General features: G+C 43.9%; 1 protein-coding gene across 1 annotated transcript in view; it reads left to right on the forward strand.

Annotated features, from left to right (window-relative positions):
- Elp2 (elongator acetyltransferase complex subunit 2) overlaps positions 1 to 21,553 on the forward strand; it is a 34,870-nt gene extending 13,317 nt beyond the window's left edge. Inside the window, exons 9-22 of the mRNA XM_051164011.1 lie at positions 498 to 593; positions 1,560 to 1,660; positions 1,859 to 1,990; positions 5,645 to 5,794; positions 6,043 to 6,228; positions 9,232 to 9,301; positions 9,758 to 9,853; positions 10,019 to 10,076; positions 10,589 to 10,661; positions 13,455 to 13,647; positions 14,850 to 14,971; positions 16,412 to 16,545; positions 16,956 to 17,063; positions 21,265 to 21,553. Coding sequence (XP_051019968.1) covers positions 498 to 593; positions 1,560 to 1,660; positions 1,859 to 1,990; positions 5,645 to 5,794; positions 6,043 to 6,228; positions 9,232 to 9,301; positions 9,758 to 9,853; positions 10,019 to 10,076; positions 10,589 to 10,661; positions 13,455 to 13,647; positions 14,850 to 14,971; positions 16,412 to 16,545; positions 16,956 to 17,063; positions 21,265 to 21,418 — 1,673 coding nt within the window. The 3' untranslated portion in view covers positions 21,419 to 21,553. The remainder of the gene's footprint in view (positions 1 to 497; positions 594 to 1,559; positions 1,661 to 1,858; positions 1,991 to 5,644; positions 5,795 to 6,042; positions 6,229 to 9,231; positions 9,302 to 9,757; positions 9,854 to 10,018; positions 10,077 to 10,588; positions 10,662 to 13,454; positions 13,648 to 14,849; positions 14,972 to 16,411; positions 16,546 to 16,955; positions 17,064 to 21,264) is intronic.
- The last annotated feature ends 2,363 nt before the right edge of the window (positions 21,554 to 23,916 follow it).

Below are 23,916 nucleotides of genomic sequence, written 5' to 3' on the forward strand. Positions count from 1 at the left end.
CCCCAGCGTTTGTTTTTGCTTTAATACTGTGTGTCTGTGTGTGTGTGTGTGTGTGTGTGTGTGTGTGTGTGTGTGTGTTTGATTGTGCTGGAAGGCCTTGTACATGCTATGCAGTACATGGCTGAACTACACTCTAGCCCTAGTTTTGAACTGATACAAAGGAGTTGTATGTATGATATTTCAAAATCTAATGCTGTGTGATTTTGCGTCTTAGTTGCTATGTTACAGCCTTTTTGGGAATATTTCAAATAGTAAAATATATTCTTTAATATTTCTGCCCAGATAGAGAAAAATTTAGGGGACAATTCATTTTTAGCTCTTTTTCTCTAGTGTGTGGGGTTAATCAAGTCTAGATTTTTCTTTTGTTCTTTTTGTTGAATCTGGATTATTGTGTTTTGTTCTAACTTCTTTATACAATTACACAACAGAATTGATTTTTAGAAACGTTCTTTTTAGAAGAGTTACGATGAAAGGTCCCCGTGTCTCTTGTGTTGTAGGTGTTAGCACAACAGTTGCGGTTACCCTGGAGACCTTGCTGGCTGGACACGAGAACTGGGTAAATGCAGTTCATTGGCAGCCTCCCTTCTACAAAGGTAGGAGAACAACAAGCAGCTCTTGCTTCATTAATGTAACAGTGCCCAGCTGACAAGCTGAGCTGGGGGATTGCTGTGAGTGTGGCTAATGGTGGTGGATGAAGGCATTTTCCAGTTGATAGCAGGCAGGCAGGGTGTAGAAACTGCCGTACTCCTGACAGCTGTGCTTGTTCACAGTTCATGTGTGACTCAGGAGTTTAGGAAAAATGGTGGTACATACCTGTGATCGCAGCACTCGGGAGGTGGAGACAGGCAGATCTCTGTAAGTTCAAGGCCAGTCTGGTCTACAGAGCGAGTGCAGGACAGCAAGGGCTACACAGAGAAACCCTGTCTTGAAAACAAACAAACAAAAATTTAAAATAATATGTATTACTTTTTAAAAATTGACATTGGAGAGACAGCCTGTAGTTTTCTGTAGTCCAAGGAGCCTGTGTCCTTTTCAAGCTGTCTCTCCATTCTTCTGTGGAGACACAGTGCTAAGGTCAGTGTGTATCAGCCCTAGGCATATTATTGAGCCTGAATTTCATGTTTGTATAGTCATGGACAGCATTGTTGTCATTGACAAAACTTGGCTAGTATATACTTACCCCACTGCATCCGTCACACTCATGTAGCTTTGGTTATTACCTTGTAATATTCTGTTATCTGAATATATCACTATAGTTTGTACTAAGGGTAAATCTTATGGCTGTTTGTATGTTGTTGTTTTTGTTTTTGGAGACAGGCTCTCACAGTGTAGCCCAGGCTGACCTTGAGCTTGAAGCATTTGTCCTGCCTCAGCTTCCTAAGTGCTGGGGTTATGTGCACCTGGCTCTGCATGCTTTGCTGTTGTAATCAGTGCTATGTGCACCTGGCTCTGCATGCTTTGCTGTTGTAATCAGTGCTATGTGCCCTCTGTTGCGTCCTGAAGTCTTGAATTCTGCTTGTTGATCATCTGAAGACATTAGTGTTTCTTTTCCTCTTCAGATGGCGTTCTGCAGCAGCCAGTGAGATTGCTGTCTGCCTCCATGGACAAAACCATGATTCTCTGGGCTCCTGATGAAGAGTCAGGGGTTTGGTTAGAGCAGGTAAGATGTGAATATTTAAGAAATAAAAAATGGAGCTTTTAAAAGCCAGTATATATACCCCAAATCTGTATTCCCAGTGCTGTAAGGTTTCACTTGGTGTACATGTACATTAAATGAACTGTATCTTAGTCTCCAGACTCCTTTACCAATGTGAGAAATGGACCTATTGGTTCATCATTGTTTTTCTGTTCTTTGTAGGTCCGAGTAGGCGAAGTAGGTGGAAATACCCTTGGGTTTTATGATTGCCAGTTTGGTGAGAATGGCTCCATGATCATCGCTCAAGCGTTCCACGGCGCGCTGCACCTTTGGAAGCAGAGTACAGTAAACCCAGTACGAGCATATGGGCTCCTTGTTGATTCGTGCTTTCCCAGTAGGCACATTCAGCAGAGATAGCAGTCGCTCCTAAAGATAGTCTGTGGTATTTATACTAGGTTAGAAGTCTGGGCTTTTCTAGGAAAAACAGTGCAGAGTTGTGCAGCAGTGTGACAGTGTTGAATGGTGTCTAAATGCTGTTCATGTGGGCTGGAGTGTGTCTCAGTGGCATTGGCCTAGCTAAAGTGAGACCCTGGGTTGTCTGTCCTCCTGCTCCCCCCAGTCATGTGCAGATGAAAGTCAGGGTCTAGATGCTACTAAGTAAGTGATTTTAGATTTAATAAATGAAAGGAGTCAGGATATCGGATGATTGTGAATTTTCATATTTTGAGTGTGTATCTGACAGCTTCCTTTTAAATATATAGTTTGCATGTTTTTATTTTTAGTGTATGTTGGTGTGCATGTGCCAGTGTGTTGCTTTGCAAGTGCAAAGATTAGAAGACAACCTGCAGGGCCTAGCTTTCTCCTTATACCGTGTGGGTCCTGGGGATGGAGCTTAAGTCATCAGGCCTGCTGCTAGGGCCTTTATTTGCTGAGCCATCTGACTAGCCCAGTAGCTCTCTTGTTTTTGTTTTGTTTTGTTTGAGACAGGTTTTCTCTGTGTAGCCTTGGCTGTCCTGGACTCGCTTTGTAGGCCAGGCTGGCCTCGAACTCTCGTGATCCGCCTGCCTCCGCCTCCTGACTGCTGGGATTAAAGGCATGTGCCACCATGCCCGCCATCAGTAGCTCTCTTTATAAAGTACAAATTCATGGCTTGGGATCACTTTTGGCTTGTGATAATTCCCTTTGAGGTCATAACTTCTTGTTTTCTTGGAGAACTAGTCTTCCAGCCTCCATTTGGACTTAGCTTTTAGGATTGTTTCCGCAGTTTAAACAACCAGTAAGACTATGACATTGGTAGTTTAGGAACTTCTTTTTTAGGAACTATTTTTTTAAGGTGGACTTTTATTTCCTTAACCTAGCTGGTCTTCGAGGGTCTTTGCAGAAGAAAAGCACAAGATGAGAAAGGAGGTACTGAAATCTGAAAACAGGTTCATTTAAAAGTAACTTTTATTCTTCTGGCTTAATTGTTGTCTCAGAGGCTTACTGCTTCCTGCTAACCTAGGCCTAGTCCTGGAAGCTTCTAGTTTCCGTACAATCTAGTCTAGGCCTAGAATGTTTCAGCCTCTGAGACTTACTGCTTAATAAGCTCACCCTTACTCGTTCTTTCTTTGCTCTGGGCTGGCTGGTTCAACTCAGCTGTTCTGGCTCAAACTCTTCTCCCAGCTGACTTATTAACTCTGGCTTCGCTCTCGGCCCAGAATTGACTCTGCTTGGCCTGAGACTAACTCAGCAATCTGCGCTCATCTTCTGGCTTCTGCTCATTTTCTGCTCGTTCCATCTTCACCCGAATTCCCTCTGTGTAACTCATGTCTTTATTACTGTCCTGGTAAAACTGCCTCCTCTCTCTGTAAAACTGCCTCTTAAGTAGCCTCCCTTTCCTCGCTTCTTGTGAGAGTTGGGAGTATCCTATTCTGTCAAATCTTCTCAAATTCTGTCAAATCTTCGTCACTTTCTTTTTCTGCCACTCAATTAGACATCACTTTCAAACATGACGCTTCTTTCTACAAACTAACTTTACCTTCACTTGGGAGTAAAGGCCTGTACCACCACACCTGGATCTAAGCTTTTCTTTACCTGATACCAGGCTGGACTTGAACTCAGATCTGTTTGCCTTTGTCTCGTGGATTGAAAACGTGTTTGTATTGCAGCCGGATGACACAGACCTAGATCTTTGGATGTGGTCTCTTGTCAGCCAGATCACATAGACCTAGAAGCTCTTTGGATGTGTTCTCTTGCCACAATAGCCATGTTCTCAATTCCTCTGCAGTGTCACTGTGCTTGTGCCTGAGAACTTAACATATATAGTGCTGGGAGTTTGATTTTTAAATGGACTAGTTTTTTAGAACATTGTTAGATTGACAGCAAAACTGAGCAGAAAGTAGAGTCCCTAAATACCTCAGATCCAGTGCTTGTATGCTCTCCCACACTGTCAGCAGTCAAGATTAATTTTTTTTTAATTTATTTTTATGTGTCTGTGAGTGGGTGTGTGCATGTGAATGCAGGTGCCCATTGAGAGCAGAAGAGGGTGTTGGATTCATTAGAACTACAGGTGGTTGTGTGCTGGCTGACATGGATGTTGGCAGCTGAACTAGAGTGGTCTAAAGAGCAGTTCATACTCCTAACCATTGAGCCATCTTTCTAACCCTTCAAGATTGATTTTCTTTACTTTTTAGAGATTTATTTTGTGTGCGCATGTTTTGGTGAATGTATGCTCAGATGTATGTGTAGGTGTTCTTACCTGCCTGTGCACAGAAGCCAGGAAAGCCCTTGACAGCTGGAGCTACAGACATTTGCAGTATGCCTGGCTTATGCCGTGGCTGCTGAAATTGCATTCTAGTCTTCATGATTGCTCAGCAAGCACTCCTAACCACTGAGCCATCTCTCCATCCCAGGCTGATGTTAATGAGCAAGTAGGGAGTTACTATGGGATGTGGGAGATTGTACAGATAATCTCAAAGTGCTGTCTGCGGCCTAGAGCTTGTTGTAGACACCCATTAAAGCTTACCTTTAGAAACTGCACTTACATAATAGGGAAATTAGTATCATTTATTTGCCACATTTCCTTACAGAATGTAACTTAGTTTAATTATTGAGCCAGCATGTTAGTCTGTGCCTATAATTCCAATGCTTGGAAGCAGAGATGGGGATATCAAGAGTTCAGTGCCAGCCTCTGGTGTTGAGTATGCTTGAGGCCAGCCTGGGTTACATGAGACGCTATTTCAATGAAACAGAGAAAATATTGACTATATTCATTAGACTTGGCATTAAACAAACTTAATTGTGCAATTAATTTCATTTTCCTCTCATAGTTTTACTCTCACCTGAGTATATTGGAAAAAGAGCTCTGAGGGCAGGTTTATGGCATACTCTGTTACCTGTATACATAGTTGCTGTTGTGAGCTGAATAGGTAGACAAACTTGCTGGGGTTCATCATCATAAGTCCATTAACTTTTGTTTTTTTAGACAGGATCTCTCTATATAGTTCTGTCTGTCTTGGAGCTTTCTATGTAGACTAGGCTGGCCTCAAAGAGATCTGCCTGCCTCTGCCTCCCCGTGCTGGGTTTACAGGGATGCACCACCACACTCTGCTAAGCCCTTGAACTAGAAACGCTTTAGGCTCACACTCAAAAGCAGTCTCATTTTACTCAATATTCTTCATTATTGTGTTTAATAAATGTACTTGAGCATGGAGCACGTGCTGTCATTGTCTGTATACTTCATGAGGATAAGCTCATTTAGTCCTCCTAATGCGTTTGCATGGTGGTCACCAGTATTTAGTGCCTGCCTTATGGGAGGGTTGATAGACAGGTAACGTCAAGCTTGTCAAGCTGTCTGGCTACCGGGAAGTTTCCCACAGTTACTGTTTGAAAGGGTAGAACGCATATTTGGATGTTGCCGTTAGTGCGGTCGGTTGGGAGGCAGCTGCCTTTATTTTATGGCCTCGTCTGGCAGCTCCTCTGCGTGGTCCTTGTCTCTCTTCACACGTGCTGTGCTCGTTTTCATTGCAGAGACAGTGGACTCCAGGGATTGTCATTTCAGGACACTTTGATGGTGTCCAAGACCTGATATGGGATCCAGAGGGAGAGTTCATCATCACCACCAGTACTGATCAGACAACTCGCCTGTTTGCTCCGTGGAAGAAGAAGGGCCGATCACAGGCATGCCGTCTACCTCCTTAACTCCAGGCCTTCCTTCTGTGGGCAGCTTTCCAAGTGGAGCAGCCTCCTCAGCCATTAGGAGCATGCAGGCTGAAGCCGTGATGAGACGTAACACACACCCACTGGATTGCCGCCAGTGGGAACTCTTTGGCCATAGCAAGTTTTGCATCCCATATTTTGCTTATTGAAAAGAGCTGATTTTTGAAGTGTGCACTTACTTTCACTGTGTCTGTTGTGCTTTAACCCAGGTGACTTGGCATGAGATTGCAAGGCCTCAGATACATGGCTATAACCTGAAATGTTTGGCGATGATTGATCGGTTTCAGTTTGTGTCTGGAGCAGATGAAAAAGTTCTTCGTGTTTTTTCTGCTCCTCGGAATTTTGTGGAAAATTTCAGTATCGTTTCAGGGCAGTCACTGAGTCACATTTGTGATGTGAGTATTCCTCTCAAGGCTTTATTTTAGTCATTTTCCTTCAAGTTTAAAAAAAATGTTTGCTTCAGGCTGTAAATAATAGTATATAGTAGAAAAAAGTTACATGTTTTTGGTTTGATGGACTTTTTATGTCAGCGGTGGCATATAGTGATTTAAATGTTAAACACAGGCTGGAGAGATGGCTCAACAGTTAACAGCACTTGCTGGCCTTATAGAGGGCCTGAGTTTAGCTTTCAGCACCCACATGGTGGCTCACCATTTTTAACTCCAGTTCTAGGGGATCCTATGCTTTCTTCTGACCTCAGCGGGCACCAGGCACATATGTACACATAAGAATAAATAATTCTAAAATAACTAAATAAACAGGTATTGTGTGTAACAAATGCATTCAAGACTCTAAAGCAGCAATGTCACGCTTAATTGAGACATGGCTGCCATATGTTGTTTCTGCAGTAGGTGCCTTGACAAAGTGAAGGATGAGTCCCATCCTGATGAAGATAACAGTCTTCTATATGGCAGGACTCGGGCAGTGAACTAATGGGATAGGACTAGTTAATTGCTACATTTTTTTTTTTTTAAAGTTTTTTGAGACAGTGTCTCATTATATAGCTTTGACTGGGCTCTAACTTGATCCACCTGCCTCTGCCTCTCGAGTGCTGGAATTAAAGGTATGTTCCTCCACTCGTGGCCTGATAGCTATCTCATATGACAGAAAAATGAATTGTGTGAGAAAGAATCACCATTAGAATAATGAGAATGTTGTTGGGTTTTTGGGTTTTTGTTGTTATTTTTTAAGTTACAATGATTTGTATGTGTGCATGTCTTACTTGTGCTGATTTGTATGTATGCATGTATCTGTGTACCATATGAATGCCGTGCCCTGAGAGGCCAGAATAGGTGGGTCTTCTGGGACTAGAGGTACAGATGGCTGTGAGCCACCATGTGGATGGTAGGGGTGGAATGCAAGTTCTCTGTGGAGAGTAGCTAGTGCTCCCAAACCCTGACAGTGCTCTAGACCATGTGGATGGTAGGGGTGGAATGCAAGTTCTCTGTGGAGAGTAGCTAGTGCTCCCAAACCCTGACAGGGCTCTAGACCCAGCGGATGGTAGGGGTGGAATGCAAGTTCTCTGTGGAGAGTAACTGGTGCTCCCAAACACTGACAGTGCTCTAGACCCAGTGGAAATGTTTTACTGGAACTTTGTTTATATTATATTTTTATTTTTATTTATTTTTGCCTGCTTTTTACATAAGATTTGAGTTACTTACAAAAATATGTGAATTTGGGCTTAGAATACAGGTTGAGTTCCAGAGCACATACCTGGCCCATGGTTCTAGCACTGAAGAAAACAAATAACATGGCTTACGGATCATGAAGTAGGTGCTGTGTGCCTTTAATCTCAGCACTTGGAAGGTAGAGGCTGTCAGATGTGTATGAGTTCAAGGCCAGCCTGGTCTTCATAGTGAGTTTTAGGTCAGCCAAGACAGTATAGTGAGACCCTGTCTCAAAAAACAAAATAAAACAACAAAAAACCACTGATCAATCAACCAATTAAAATAATGAAGTAGGAAGACAGTTGACTATAGAGCATGGTTCTGTTGCACATAGGTGCCTGTTTATATTTTATTACTAAGAATTGGGTCACAGGTAAAAGGTGTGTGTGAGTGTGTGGGGGAGGGAGGAGAGGGAGCTGTTGGGGCTCATGTTGAAGTGAAGACGGAATTGGAGGATTGAAGGAAAGTGCTGTTGGCAGGATGTGATGAAAAGCATTTGGAACAAAGAGTATTGTGTGGGAATCCTGCATTTGAAGGGTCAACCAGCAGCAGTGTAGGGAAGGCAGGAGAGAGCAGAGCCTCGCGAAATGAAGCTCAGCTCATTGGCAGTGCTTTGTGCCTCAGCTTTCTCAGCTGCTGGAGGCAGCTGCTTCTGCTCTGTGGCTGGCAGGAGAGCAGGTCCAGGATTGGTCTAGTTCTAGGAAATGAAGTGGGGTTTTCTAAGACTGCAGAAAAGGTTTGGCTCTGGGCATATGCTTGCTTTTTTCTTCCCATTCAGATTTTGTTCTCATGCTGAGTGTTGGATAAGTGTCAGGATTGCTTCTCACCTCCCTTCTCCACAGTGTGTAGGATAGCATGCAGGTACCATCCTCACCTCCCTTCTCCACAGTGTGTAGGATAGCATGCAGGTACCATCCTCACCTCCCTTCTCCACAGTGTGTAGGATAGCATGCAGGTACCATTCTCAGTTGTTTGGCATTTTAAATTCATATCATTCATGTCTAGTTCTAGCGTATGTGCTATAATTGAATTGGTAAGTGCTAAGCATATGGTTGTATACGGCTTATGATGGTTAGCATGTGGTTCACATGTGAGGCAGAATCTAGGCAGAGCTTCGCTTCTTCAGCTTTAAGTTATTTACATATGTATAATAAAAATGTCCACTGAGTACTGTGGCGCACACCTATAATCCTAGCACCTATGTAGGTAAAGGAAGGTGTATCTCTGTGGGTTCAAGACCAGCTTGGTCTACAGAGTGAGTCCGGGTCAGCCAAGGATACACAGAGAAACCCTTCTTGAAAAACCAAGCACGCGCGCGCGCGCCCACACACCATACACACACATTTCATGACTGTGCCTTTTGGGGCTATGTATCTGTCTTGGGGACATCCCTTGAGGCTTCCTTGTGGGCGGAGTCCTTGGCCTTAGATTTAGCCTGCTGAACCTGTTAGACCCTGTGGCCTACTGCACCGTGGGAGACTGAGGAGCCTACAGGGAGAGCTTTCCTAGAAGAGGATGCCTGGTGGAGGTGGGGTAGTGCGTAGGCCCTGTCTGTTGGAGAGAGATTGCTTGAAGTGGTGCCTGTCAGCTCAGGAGTTGGAAAGATGGCAGACAACCACACAGAACAGCTGAAAACGTTGTCAGCATTTATGAACATCACTTTTTTTGTGGTACTTGAGGTATCAATGATTTTTAGTGTCTGAAATGTACATATTGTGCTTTTCATTCTAGGAAGACCATGATCTTCCAGAGGGAGCCACTGTTCCTGCATTGGGGCTATCAAATAAAGCTATCTTTCAGGGTAAGGATGTAGTCTCCAAAAGTATTGAATGCCTCTATTATTTACAATTTAGTTATAGAGTTGTGTAACATGCACTCAGTGCTCCCTTAGGCCTGTTTTAAAATCTCATGTTTGTGGTAACTGCTCTGCTCACATGTAGGCCACTGACACAGGTGCAGTTTTCACCCAGGATTTCACAGAGCACTCCAACCACGGGTGAGATTGTCAGCCACTTGAAGGACCAGCTGTAGATGCAAAAACAAAACTTTTGTAAAGAGCTAGGTAAAAGAAAATGGACAGAATCTTGATGGAATTCAATCCTATTTCAGGAGCTAGTTTGGAAAAAACTAGAGTAGAAATACCGTTGCAGTTTCATGGACATAGACACCATTTGAAAAGGCTGCTGCTCTCTGATATGTGACTTTGAGACGTTGTCATGATAGCTGCATTCCTGATATCCATCTTTCTCTAAACTAGGAGACATGACTGCTCAGTGTTCTGAGGAGGAGGAGCTCTTAACTAGCCCTGCCTTTGGGTACCCCCAGGTGATGTTTCAGCCTGCCATCCTTAATGGTAAGACATTACAAGAGACAAGTTAATGAACCTTAGTACATACAATCGGCTCTGTGGCTGTGGACCTGCTGTTGAGCTATGGCTTTTACTTAATATTTGGATAAAAACGGAAAAGAAACAACCAAAGCATTGAAAGTTTATTACAGAATTTAAAATGTCTTGTAGAACCTCCAACTGAGGATCATCTTCTGCAGAACACATTGTGGCCTGAAATTCAGAAACTGTAAGTTGGACTTTCTTCTTAGAGTTAGCCGTAGCTTGAGGGTCCCCTCATACCTTGACTTCCGCCTTCCCCTTCTTCCTGCCCAGTAGAGCTGCACAAGGGGGAGAATTAAAGCTCACATGGTTTTTTATTTTGTTTTTTTTCTGTTTGTTTTTCTACATTATTGTTTATTATGCTTATTGGTTGGTGTAAATTTCCAAGATAGAGAAGTGTCACAGTTTATGCTTCTGTTTGTTACTCAGCTGGTCATCTTTATCTGTGTTGGTTCCCGTCAACGTTTCCATGGTGTTTTATGAGACATGAAAACCTGTGTGGACTTACGTTACCTTTGGAAGCTGTCTTTTTCTGGTTTCCTGTTTTTTTCCCTAAATAGTTACCTAGGCCAAGTGTGATATTCCTTTAAGCAATATGTGTTGGGTCAAGGGAATGATCCTTTTCACTTTACATTTATTGCAGTGTAAGAAAAAAATATTAGTAATACAGAGAACATGTGTTTTCTCTTTAAATTTTAGGTATGGACATGGCTATGAGATATTTTCTGTTACTTGTAACAATTCGAAGACTCTACTTGCCTCTGCTTGCAAGGTAGGGTGTTTGTGGGATGTGTGTGTTTAATTTTACTTGATCACAGGTAATTGGAGTCGTTGGGCTTTTGTAAATCCAGCAGGTACAGGCAGGATCCACATAAAACAAGCCTTTCAGATGCATTGCCTGCATCTCTTTCTTACATTCTCTTCTCCTCTCTTTAAAAATGTGATTGCATTTTACATCTATTTAAGAACTCATTTATCCTTAGAGTTGATCTCTTGAACAGTTTGGGTTTGGGGTGCTGATTCCTGTGCGCACACACAAAATATTCAAATGACCATACAGTGCTTATGTCACTGAAGAAAATGTCCTCTGCGGTCAGTTAAGCTGACCAGGTCTTTCCCTTAATGGGGTGCAGCCTGTTGCTTGTGTGGTCATAAGGGTCCTTGCGACAGAGTTGGCTGGTATGTACATGGTTTGAATCTCATGTTGTCCTCAGTTTAGGCTCCAGACAGGCCTGAGGGTACCTTTTAGAAGCTCCAGAGCGCAGTGGCCAGGAGGCATGTTGGCCATGCCATCATGTCTTATCTACACCAAGCTGCATGGTAGAGAACATGTGATTGAGGCCCTGGGCAGGGAATGTTCAAGACGTCTGGCTGCTAGCAGATGCATGTTGCAAAGACCTTGGCTTCCCCAAGTTTAATGCAGATGAACTTGAAGATGTAGCTGATGGCTGTGTGGTAATGGACAAGGAGCAGTGTCTCAGAAAACTCAGAACAAACAGCAGCAGCCAACCAACTTTCTTGAATAGCTTATAACACTGATTTTTTTTCTGAGATTTTTATTTTTATATTATGTGTATGAATGTTGACCTGAATGTGTGTCTGTGTGCCACATACATGCATGCCTGTGGAAGGCAGAAGAGGGCACTGGATCTCTTGGTTCTGGAGTTGGAAACAGTTGTGAGCCATCATGTGAGTTCTGGGAACTGAATCAGAAGAGCAGCCAGTGTTCTTAACCAGAAGCCATCTCTCCAGGCCCCTCCAGTATTTTTGTAAAACAGTTTAATAGGTTTAGTCCATTTTCATCATGGCAGTGAGCATGGCGGCACACAGGCAGGCGTGGTGCTGGAGGAGAAGCTTAGAGTTCTACAACTGGATCCACAGCAGCAGGAAAAGACACTGGGACTGGCTTGGGCTCTCGAAACCTCAAAGCTCACTCCTAGTGACACACTTCTCCAACAAGGCCACACCTCCTAACCCTGTCAAATAATGCTACTCACTGGTAGCATTCCGGTCTGTGAGCCAATGGGGGCCGTTCTCATTCAAACCACTACACTGTGCGAATCCTTTAATGGGTGCTGAATAAGGCTGTTCTGAGTTACAGAGTTCTCCCTGACGATCATTTCAGTAGCTGCAGAATCACCAGTGATGCTGTTTTTTTCTATTGCGGTAAAAACCATGATCAAGGCTACTACAGAAGGAAGGGCTCATGTGGCTTACAGCTCCAGGAGGATGAGTCCCTCGCCATCGTGGTGGGGCAATGTGTTAGTCAGCAGGCAGGCATGGAGGGAGAACAGTGAAGAGCTCAGGGCTCACATACCAAACCACAGACAGGAAGCAGAGAAATGGGGAGAGACTTTTAAAACCTCAGAATCTTTCCCCAGTGGCAGACTTCCTCCACCAAGGCCATACCTCCCAAGCCTCCCCAGTCACCAGCTGACGACCAAGCAGTCAAATGTGCAGACTGTGGGGGACATCTCACGCAAACCACCAATGTCATCTTTTAATTCTATCTGCTGGAAATACCTCTCTTTGCACAGTCCTTTCATGTGTGTGTGGGCTCCTCCTATGCCTTCTGTCAGTACAAAAAAGTACACCTGCGTTTGTCTGCACTTTTCTTCCATCTCATAGCGCTGTGGCCAGCTCTCATAACGTTGGAACTAGCTTTTCTGGAATAAGGCATTCATTCACAAAATTTAATCTGGTATTTTTTTTTTTTTTTTTTAAGTTAAAAAGACTTTGTAACTTTTTGATCACCTTTGGCCCTCTTGGCTATTTTTTTTTTTCTTGGCTGTTTTTAAATATATAATTTAGTTTCCATAAACAAAATGTTTTCCAAGTACTTTTCTATTGCTGATTTTTATTTTTGCTTCACTTAGTTTGAGACCACATTATGACTTGAATCCTTTGAAATCTGGTTTTGGTAAAATCTCACATTCAGTGGAAAAGAGTGTTTGGTCTGTTTCTTTTGGATATAGTGTCAGTCACTAGGGTTAGTTGGGGACGGTGTTAAGGTCTTTATGCTCTTGGCTCCCTTGAGTAGAGTTTGAGATCTCTGACTATACTTAGGGTATTTACCTTTCCATTTCTTTCTTTCTTTTTTTAACCTTTCCGTTTCAATTCGTACTTTCCATGCTTTGAAGCTTTGTGGCACGCTTGTAAGTAGGGTAGCATCCTCTTGGATAGTCTTTTCATTTGTTACTATGGAGCAACTCTCTTTCCAGTGATACTCCTTGTTCACCAGAGTAGAGACTTCTAAACTGTTAGCCACACAACTGATAGACACATGCCTCACTGTTATACAAAGTTCAGACATCCTCATTACATGGTGGTCCCTGGAGAGTTGTCTCTTCTAATTCCATTTTTCTCTACCGTTTCCTAGAATTAATCCTTGTGGTTGTGTGCAGCCTCCCGAGGGATTTCTGGAGGCGTTTGTGGAGATATACAAGTAGATGCATTCAAACAGACCCACAGAAACGCCATACTGTTTTAAGTGTGTTGTTGGGTTTGTTTCTGCCCCGTGGTGTCACTGTCTCATCTCTGTCACTGTCTCATCTCCCTCCTGCAGGCGGCTCAGAAGGAGCATGCAGCTATCATCCTCTGGAGCACAACATCTTGGAAACAAGTGCAGAGTCTTGCTTTCCACACTCTGACTGTCACACAGATGGCCTTCTCGCCTGACGACAAGTTCTTACTGGCTGTTTCCAGAGATCGAACCTGGTCTTTGTGGAAGAAACAGAATGCGACCTCACCCGAGTTTGGTAAAGCAGCTTGTAAAGTTATCAGGCCATCATATCCGTTGGCCGCATTTAGCAGCTGTGAAATTAAGAGAGAGGTGACAGGGTGGAGACACTCCTGTCTGTGAGGGTTTAATGGTCTTGGGCAAGTGGAAAGCACTTGGCTTTTCTTGTAAGATTTTATTTAAACCTTTTTTTTTTTAAAGATTGATTATTTATGTATTTGTAGGGGGTGGGCACAGTCAGGCATGGATCATTTGTTATAGGCTCATAGTGCAGACAATATTTCAGATTTTGGATTTTGATCTTCCCCTGTGTTTAGCCATATGGCGTGTGGTGTGAGTAGTGGGCCACAGCTGTCACGATGAAAGCCACCACTCCACAGCAGTGTGTTAGCTGTGATGTTCAGTAGACCAGGTCTATGAGAGGTATTTTTGACTTAATAGTGTTTCATGATCCATGTGTCAGGATGTAAAGCCATCGTATGTTTGGAGCAGTTGTTTTTCCTTTGACATCACTAGTGACATCCTAAGTTGCAGTACTTCACTTTAAGTGCTAGACCACCAAGGTGGCTCAGCAGGTAAAGGCACTGGCCCTAAGCCTGAGGACCAGGCTCAGTCACTGGAATGCACATGTGGAAGGAAGCTGCTCTCTGACAAGCACTCATGTGTACACAGGACATACATACCCACTAAATAAATAAACACAAAAAGAAAAAGTTTATGCACTATACATGATGTAGGTGTTAATTTGTTGTATCTTTTGGATTATGGATTGATAAATTCCATTGATTATTCTCTTCTTTCTTGATAAGCAGTTATGTAGTCCATATAAAGGTTAGGAGTTAACCACTGAGCCTTCGTTTATATATTATGAGAAAGATCTGTCTTCTCGCCTCTCTTCATAGTATTTTCCCCATATTATGCAGAGCTGGCTACTTCTGTATTACAGTTAAATCATCCCAGACCTTTTTTTTCCTCCAGTTTACATCTGATTGCAGCTTCTTCTCTGGTCCCCCAGACTTGTTTTAGAATCATAAGTTAGCCTTTAGTTGAATGCCTGAACGATTTTGGTTGTCAGTCATCAGGGAGTGAGGAGGCCACATGAGCCGCATGCACAGCCTTGTGGAGGGGTGGCTTCCTGGCCTCTGCTGCAGACTGAGTGCATGTGGGTGTCTGGCAGACCCTGTCCTGCATTGTGAGCAATGTATGTGTTGTTTTTTTTAGACCCATTTTTCAGTCTCTTTGCCTTCACCAACAACGTCACTTCTGTGCACAGTAGAATCATTTGGTCTTGTGACTGGAGTCCTGATAGCAAGTATTTCTTCACTGGAAGTCGAGACAAAAAGGTAATTTTTTTCAATCAAAAATAAAACTTGTTTTAAAAAATGAAAATAATGTTTTTGCAGTTATATTTAAAAGCACATTATTTTGCCTTTCTGATACGATGTTTACAAATTAGTTCATGGCTTTCGTGTTATATATGTACCTTGAAAGGGTTTTTCTAGTTATATCTCTCTGAGACATGAAGAGAAGACCTTGCGGTCAGTTTCTGTTAGCAGGTAGCTCCAACACAAGATGAGGGAACATCTGGTTAAGGAGAGCAGGAGGGGCTCGAGACACACTTCTAGTTCTCTGATGAGAACTAGGAACTCTAATGAGAATGAGCTCTAGTTGTGGCTGTTGAGCCAGCCGCAAGGATGACGTCTACCTCAGTGCTGGGTTCCTGAACAGCACCTTGCTTGGGATTTGTTTTCATTTAAGTTTTGTTTTTAACAAGCAGAGGCCCTCGTATTTGTGTGGCAAGCCTTTCAAGACTCAGCCACGTCCCAGCTCCCATTTTTTAGTAGTAAAGGTTATGACCTTTTAATTCAGTGACGTGTGAGAGGCAGAACATCATGGAAGCTTGAAACTCAGGGAATTAGGCAGCACTCTGTGTTCAGAAGGGAGGGTTCAAACTCACCTTCCCCTTGTGGCCTAGGGACCACCCTGGCTCTTCCTGAGCCCTCTGGTTCGTGCTCATTGAAACATTGTCTTATCCAAGTCTTTTAGTCCAGAGCTACCAGAACGGTGTAGTGTCTCTTCCTCACCATTCCCTTTCTATTTATAGATAAAAATCCATGTAGCCATTGATGCTCAGATTAAACCCGTCAGTGTGGGTCTGCCAGCATTGCTCTCCCACACTGGCCATTTGCTCCTTTCCTGGTGTGAAGCCCAGCTCCCTCACTGGGCTCTGTCTGCCCAGCTCTCGGGGACATAGTGGTTAAAACAGACCAAGTGCATTTGCTGCACTTTCAGAATTATGTGCTTCCAAGAGTCTCTGTTCAGAATCATGGATTGGTCCTATAGTTGCGGCTTGTCCATTTTGCTTCCTTCTTCGTTTCTAGGTGGCCAGGCAGATACTCTTGAGCCCTGGCCTCCCGGGGAAGCTTTGCGTCTTATGCAGAGTATATTGTCAGAGTGCTGTCCTCTTGATAGCCACGCTGACTGCCTGAGCACTAGGTGCTGTGGAAGACTGCTTCTTCCCCAGGAAGTCTATGGCAAGTTCTGAGGATGGCCACTGTAGCCGGGACATGACGAGTGATTTCACCTCATTGGAACCGTGTTATGTCACGGAGCATAAAGACAACACTCATGCGCTCTGGGTACACGTCAGCATCTGAGATCTCAACCTGTGTCTGCCACACTGTGGCTTCTGCGTCGTTAAAAAATCCCAGAGAGGCTCCTGGACTGGAACGGAGCACTAGGGACCCTGCAGAGAAAGCCCCACAGTGTGCTTTGTGCTCTAGGTGGTCGTCTGGGGCGAGTGTAGCGCCAGCCATAACCCCATGGAGCACAGCATTGGCCCCTGCTCCTCGGTTCTGGATGTGGGCAGTTCTGTGACAGCTGTCAGTGTGTGCCCGGTGCTGAGCCCGGCCCAAAGGTGAGTGACTGGGGAATTTGGTTGTTGAGTGGAATCCCAGTTTGTGTTGGTGTGTGGACCTACCTTCAGAGTCTGCTGCTTTCAAAGTGCTTATGCTTACAAGAATTCCTTGATGGGTGCTCAAACGGGATAGGAATGGCAGTTCTTATTTCAGACTGTGCACTGCCCTGCTTTCTGTCACAAGCAACCTAGGAAAAAGGAATCCATGTGGCCTCCTGGGAAAGCTTGTGGGCTTTGACAGCTCAGGATAAATGGACCTGTATGCCTCCTCTGCAGAAAGGAGGTTGGGGACACAGCCCAGCAGTGCAGGGTGGGTGATTGAGACACTGTGAGGAAGTGCTCAAGAGCAAGTAGAGATAAGAGAAATTCATGCTGACTCACCCTCTGTCATCTCCCTACCTTGAAAACAGATACATGGTTGCAATCGGATTAGAGAGTGGGAAGATTTGTATATACTCCTGGAACAAGACCAATCAAGAAATCAATGACTGGACCTGCTGTGTAGAAACAAATCGAAGGTAGTTTTTCCTACTTGGCTTCCATCTGCTTAGATAGAAACAATGGTGGTCTTTGACAGAAATCTCTATCTTTGGTAATGAGAGCCACGTAGTACCTCCTGGAATGATGTTTGCTAGTATGCAGGACTCAGTGTTTGCTTTGCTCAACTAGATTGCTGGGTTTGTCACACTGCTTTTACAGACATTACCCATGGCTGTCTCCCGTCGCCTCTCCCGTCTCCCCTTTCCTTCCAAGGCGGAGTCTCCTGACTGTGATCCTCCTCTGTCTCCTGAGGTCTGGGATCATAGGCCTGCATTCATCACACAGTTGTTTAATGTGGTGCTGGGGATGGAACCTAGGGCTTCATGAATGCTAGGCAAGCATTCTGCCAGCTAAGCTACACCCTAGTCTCAGCAGAGGCCATTTGAATCTGCCTTTTAGCACATGTTAATGTTTTTAAATGCCTAAGCTTTCAGTAAGTGTTGATATTTTTCTGTGTCTCATATTCTTGGGCTTTTCAATCTTTCAAGTCGTACTGTTTAAATATAATTTCAGTCATGTTCTAGCTGACAGTATCATGATGAGGGTAAGAGATTAGCAAGAACAAGCCTTTCACAGCCATGCTTCTAGAAGAGCTTGTCTTTGTTAGTGCTCAGTGTACCTATTTGTTAAGATGCAGTTGAAGTAGCTCATGCTCAGCTCGCTACAGAAGGAAGCAGCTCGTGGCATCCATCTTCCAGCATCTGGATTCTTGTTCCTGCCCTCGCTTTTCCTTTACGCCCTCTGCCTTGTCTGTGCACAGTGCCCTGCCCTCCTCTTCCTTTATGCCCTCTGCCTTGTCTGTGCACAGTGCCCTGCCCTGGCTTAGTACTCAGACTTCCACTGTGGCTCCCATGTAGGAAACCAGTTAGTATGGGAAGATGTGCAGAATTTAGTTTTTTTGGAGTTATTTCTTTGTTTTTGTAATGACAGACAGGGTTTGTAACCTGAAAATAATTCTAGATTTAATGTTTGTTATTTGAGCTGATATTCTAATTATTAAGTTTTAGCTTTTTGCTAGTAATGCGTTCACAGAAATATAAGCAGGACTTTCCGACTGGCTTACTAAGGGCAATATCTTGTAATTAACTGGTTAATTTTGTGGTGCTAGGGATTCAACCCAGGGTCTTAAGCATGTTAGGAAAGTACTATACCACTGAGCTATATCCCCAGAACCCCAAATCTTTTATCTTTCCAAATCTTTTATCTTTCCTTTTCCCTCGTTACCTATCTCTTTCCCCTTGCCCTTCGTGTGTGTGTGTGTGTTTGTGTGTGTGTGTGTGCGCGCGCGCATGCATGCATGCATGCATGTTCAAACATGTGCCCAATTCCTTGTACATGTGTACATGTCCAGGGGTCTGAAGAGGGCATTGGGCACCCTGTTCTATCCCTCTGCCATATTCACTTGAGATAGGGTTTTTTGTTGATCTGGAGCCATCTTGCTGTCTCCAGTCCACACAGCATGGGGGCTCCAGATGTATGTCACTAGTCTGGCTCATTACATGGGTCCTAGGGACTTAAACTCCAGTGATCTATTTATATGCTGAGCCGTTTCTCCAGGTCCCTCCATATCTTTAAATGTGATGTGGTAATTTGCTAGATTTAAAGGAAAAAATAAAACAAACACATCCTTTTATGTAAATCAGTAAGATCTGCTCTTCAGAACAGCCCCCTGGGACACATGCACTTCCACTTCCAACAATTTGCTTACTAAGATGAGAGAAACGTATTTAATGAATCTGATAGTGCCTGGGCCCTCTGCTGCTGCTGCCATTAGCACTGCTTTTGGAACTTATATAAATAAAAATAAACTATATAGCAATGTTTATTATAAAATGATCCTACAGTTATTATGGTGGTATTGTCTAACCCTCTATCATAAACAATAAAGACACAGATGCCTGTTGTATTTTACAATAGCCCCATTTAACCTGGGACTGGGCAGATATTAACTCCCAAAACTATCTTCTAGCCCCCATGCCATGCCATCTGCTTTAATCATTTCTATCTGGGCTGTTTTCCATCCATAATTCCAAATACTTGCTTATGTTGTTCATCTGGGCCACTTCTTTCCATGTGGAACTTCAGAGTTCCTCCTCGTGGCTCTTTCCTATCCGCTAGTGATTCTGCTCCTTCTTCCTCTAGTACCTGTTTCCTACAAGATCTGTCTGTCTCAGAAGCCCCTGAACCTTTGCTCTAACCCTTCTTTCTGCCCTGCCCACGTGTAGGCCTTTTACTGGCCAAACAGAGAGGCAAAGTTAAACAGCAATACTTGGGCTGTGTGACAGACTGCTGGTTAATAGTAAGAATCCTGGGAGCAAGCAGTTGAATACAAAGCACCGGACCATGCCCCAACAAGAACTTCTCTTTCAAAACTGTGTCCCAAACCTTGATAACTTGTGATACCAGAAAACCCAGTAACAATGTTTTTTTTTCTACAGTTGCTCAATTAGCTTTTGCTTTTGTAAAACTCAACACCTATATTTATAGAGCTTGCTATGCATAGTAAACCTCCATTTCTATTTATGCGTAATGCTCATGTCCAAGGGACTAAGGGACTGCTTTAGTAGTCCATAGGCTGCTTTAATAATCACATTCCTCCTTACAGAAGGATGAGCTTTCATGAAGCACTCAGCCATAGCCTGTATAATATGGACATTTCCTCCCTAGAAGGGTCTCAGAAAACTTGTACACAGCAGCATGATCTCCTCACTGTTTTTGAAAGCTATGGCATCTGTGTCATCTTGTGTCTCCTCTGGGTTGGACATGACTGAAGCAGATCAGGCCTATTAGTGTGCCCTTGTATGGGAGCACCAGACCTTCAAGTGAGCCTCAGGAGGCCTCACTCTCTTAAATGACATGAGGTGAACAGTTGACAGATGGGTAGCTGCTTATCCATCTTCCGTGCTCTTTTGAAAAGCCCCAATAAACTCTGTGGTTCACCGAGCTTGACTGGGCTGGTTCCTATCTTCATCCTCTGTCTTCTGTACAAAAGGCTCACACTCCCTCAGGGGCTGTTTTTGCAAACCCTGCTCTTCAGACTTGCACCTCATTCTTTCCCCTTGACCTCCGGCACATCTGAAGAGATCTGTGCCCTGAGCTCTTTCAGTCTTTCTGCCTTAAAACCCACTTCAGAGTTTTGCTCTTGACTTTATTCATTTTGAGCATGTGCTTACAAGTTGGACACAGAACATGTCATACTTTTCTCCAAGAACTATGACTCATCTGTCTGGTAGATTTTAAGTCTGCCTTTTGGGAGACCCTATATCTTGCCTGATGCCCTGTAGTTGTGTCTCCCTGAGACTGTGGCTCTCACTGTGCGGCTCACTGAGTATTTCACGTCATCTTTCTTTACTTAGCAGTAAAAATGTTAAAGTCTGCTCATCTCTTAGCAGTGTCAATGAACAAAAGAACCTGAAATATGTTACAAAATTGAAATATAGTCAGCAATCTTGAATTAAATAATTAATTGAATTAAATCTTGAATTAAAATGTTATCTTGAGAGACTAGCTTTTGAGAAGTTTACATTTACTTATGTGAGTGTGTTTGTATGAGCATGTGCATGTAATGGTGTGAGAGGAGGTCAGAGGTCAGCTTGCAAGAGTCAGGTTCTCACAGGCAGTGAACTGAGGTTGATTGGCTTGCTGGAAATGCCTTGACCTACTGAGCTATCTCACTGGCCTCTGAAAGGTTAGCCTTTCAATTCGTCATTTCAGTCATCTACTGATGATTAAGACATTTGACACAGCCAGGCGGTAGGTGGTGCAGGCCGGGTGGTGCAGGCTTTTAATCCCAGCACCCGGGAGGCTGAGGCGGGTGAATTGCTGTGAATTCGAGGCCAGCCTGGTCTACAAAGTAAGTCTAGGGCAGCCAAGGCTACACAGAGAAACTCTGTCTCGAAAAACCAAAAAAGAGGGGGAAAAAAAAGACATTTGACAGAAATTTATTATTTCTTGTTCCTATAGGCACCGTCACTGGCCAGTGAGTAAGGCATTGGTTTGTTTTGAAAGTAAATAGATACTTTCAATGTAGAATAAAATACTGGAGTATTAGACTTCTGTCCATGCTATATATAACAGCTGTAAGGGCACCTGGTTATATCATTGTGTAGGCGAGCTCCAGTGGGGTATTCTGCAGTCATGGCTTGCATTGACCTTATGATTTCTCTGTCTGTCTTGCAGCCAAAGTCACGCACTTGGTATCAGAAGGATATCTTGGAAGAACTGCAGTGGCAGCACTAAGCAGAGTGAAGAGGGCACTGAGTGGTTGCACTTTGCAAGCTGTGGTGAAGATCACACCGTGAAGATTTATAGGGTTAACAGATGTGCACTGTGACAGACTTGACCACACCCTCCTGTCCTGAGGTGTCTTAGAATGTTTGTTATGTAAATTGATGGCCTTTCTTTACCTTCTAATTGAATGAGTTTCCCTAGCTGAGTCTCAGTCCTTTTACTGTCTGGTAAAGTCCATGAACCTGGTCCATGCTGTCAGAGATGCTTGCATCTACCTCTGTGTGTTTCAGATGAAGAACATGTTTTAATTTGCGGCCAAATTTGTCTGAATTTGCATTATATTGAGTCTTTAGTTCTCTCTGTGCCTGTTTTGTTATAACAAAATGCTAGAGGATGGGTCATTGGTACAAAAAAGAAAAAAGGTTATTTAGTTAAGAGTTCTGGGAGTTCAAGGGCATGGCCCTGGGATCTGTTTGGTTCTGGGGAGGGCCTTGTGAGTAGGATGACAGTAGTGGGAAATGTGTCTAGAATAGGAAGATCACATGATGGGGTAGGAAGCAAAAGAGACTGAGAGGAGGTACCAGATTTGCTTAAAACTCTCTCAGGAGAATGCAGTCCCTTTTAAAGGCCTGATCACCAGTCATTAGACCCTGCCTTTTAAAAGTTCCCTACCTGTCACCAGTAAATAGGCTTCCAGCGTGTGGACTTCTGGAGTCCCCAGTCAGATGGTGTCCACAGAGCCTTTGGGATGCTCGCTTTTATTACCATCTATGGAGGCTGGGGATAGAGGAAATAACAGAGAAGCCCAGAGTGTTTGTTTTTATTTTTACACTCCCTGTAAATAAACATGCCACACACAGTGTGCTGTCTTGACCTCTCCTTTCTACTAGCTGCCAAGTATTTCAGAATTTGGCAGGCGGTTGCAAGCTTAAGCTGTAGCCATCCTTTCCTTTACTTAAAGACATTGAGAGTCTCATTTTAAGAGCTTCAGATATCATTTCCGGTTGTAAAGCAATACATTAGGGGCCGGGCAGTAAGAGTGATCTGAGTTTAGGTGTCAGCTGATGTCAGTAGTGTGAAGGATGTGCATCATTAGGGTGACTGCAGAGGGACAGGAGTGGCTGGGGAGACTGGGACGAAGAAGGTCAGGATAGAGGGAGCTTGGGAGCGATGTGGGAAGATGTGAGGTGTGGCTGGGGCTCAGCCACAACCCTCCCAGAAAATGGTTATCAGGCAAAGGAAAGAAAATGAGGGTTCCATTGGTAGGAGTAGATACCATTGTCAAGCTGAGGTGTGTTCCTAACCCTCAGCTTATCCTCATATCTCCCCTGCTCAGTTCACAGCACAGACCGATGCCCAGCACCAGCCAATGACATGGATGGTTTTGTCTTGACAGCTGTCCTAGGCAGAGGAGACGTGATAGGATTGTTCAAGAACATACTGGCTTTGAACACCAGGAGTCATACATGTCCCTGGTATCTCTCTTTGGTCTTGTCAGAGGAAAGTGGCTCTGTTACTCATTCCAGAGAGAGTGAGGACTGACTTTGTACACGGGGCATTAAGTCTCCTTGGCAGTGTGGCACACTCCTGAGTGGGCTTCTGGCTGAGCTGTTCTCAGCAGTTCTTTAACTTGGGTGTGTGTTGGCATCACCTGCCCAGCTGGTGATAAACTGATGGATTGTTGGCCCTGACCTGAGAATTGTGCATTTGTGTGATGTTGGGAGCTGGTTGGTTGCCAGTGGTGTCCTGATCTCACAGGGGGTCCTTACTAATTCTGCTTCATTGAATGTAGCCTGTCTTCGTAATGATGAAACACATTGAGCCACCAGTGGATTTAGAGTGTTGTAGAAACAGAGGGCCTGTTTCTACTGTGCTCCACTCAGGAGGACCACATCTAGAGAGATAGGCTCTTCAAGCCATGCAGTGGCTTTCTGACAGGATCCTTGCTGCTATGGAGAAAACTAGGTCACATGCTGCCGTCACTGAGTAAGATAGTCCCATGCAAGAGGCAAACTCAACACTAAAACCAGGGTAAAGAACAGACAAAACCAGACAGCGGTAGTGCATGCCTTTAATCCTAACATTGCAGAGGCAGGTAGATTTCTGTGAGTTCCAGGACAGCTAGGGCCACACAAAGAAACCCTGTTTCAAAAAACCAAAAAGAACAGAGACAAAACTAGTAAAAGCAAATGAGCATTGTAGAGGGTTGAGTCAGTGAAGTACTTAGATGTATCCTGAGAGTGATGCTTTTCTGGGAGAGGGTTGCTGAAGACCCAGCCATCAGGTGCTCAGATAGGTGTGGTCCTGCTGTGGCCAGGACAGAAGTGAAAAACTAGTGGAATGAGTAGTGAGACCCCAAAAGCACACGAGTGGGTGTGGTGATTGGTTACCCCATACTACCATTCTTCCTGCCATGACTACATCTCTGAGACTGCATCTCTGAACCTGTAAGCAACCCCCAGGTGATGAAATTGGGTAGTGCTAATAAAATCATACCATTGTATGTTCTCATAAAAAAGGTTTTCTGTAGTGAACGTAAGAACTACATGTGCTTTTACATTCTTATTTAATGTTTTATGTGTGTGGCTGTTTTGCTTGCAT

This window comes from Acomys russatus, chromosome 20, assembly GCF_903995435.1.
Source record: "Acomys russatus chromosome 20, mAcoRus1.1, whole genome shotgun sequence".
NCBI classification, from domain to species: domain Eukaryota; kingdom Metazoa; phylum Chordata; class Mammalia; order Rodentia; family Muridae; genus Acomys; species Acomys russatus.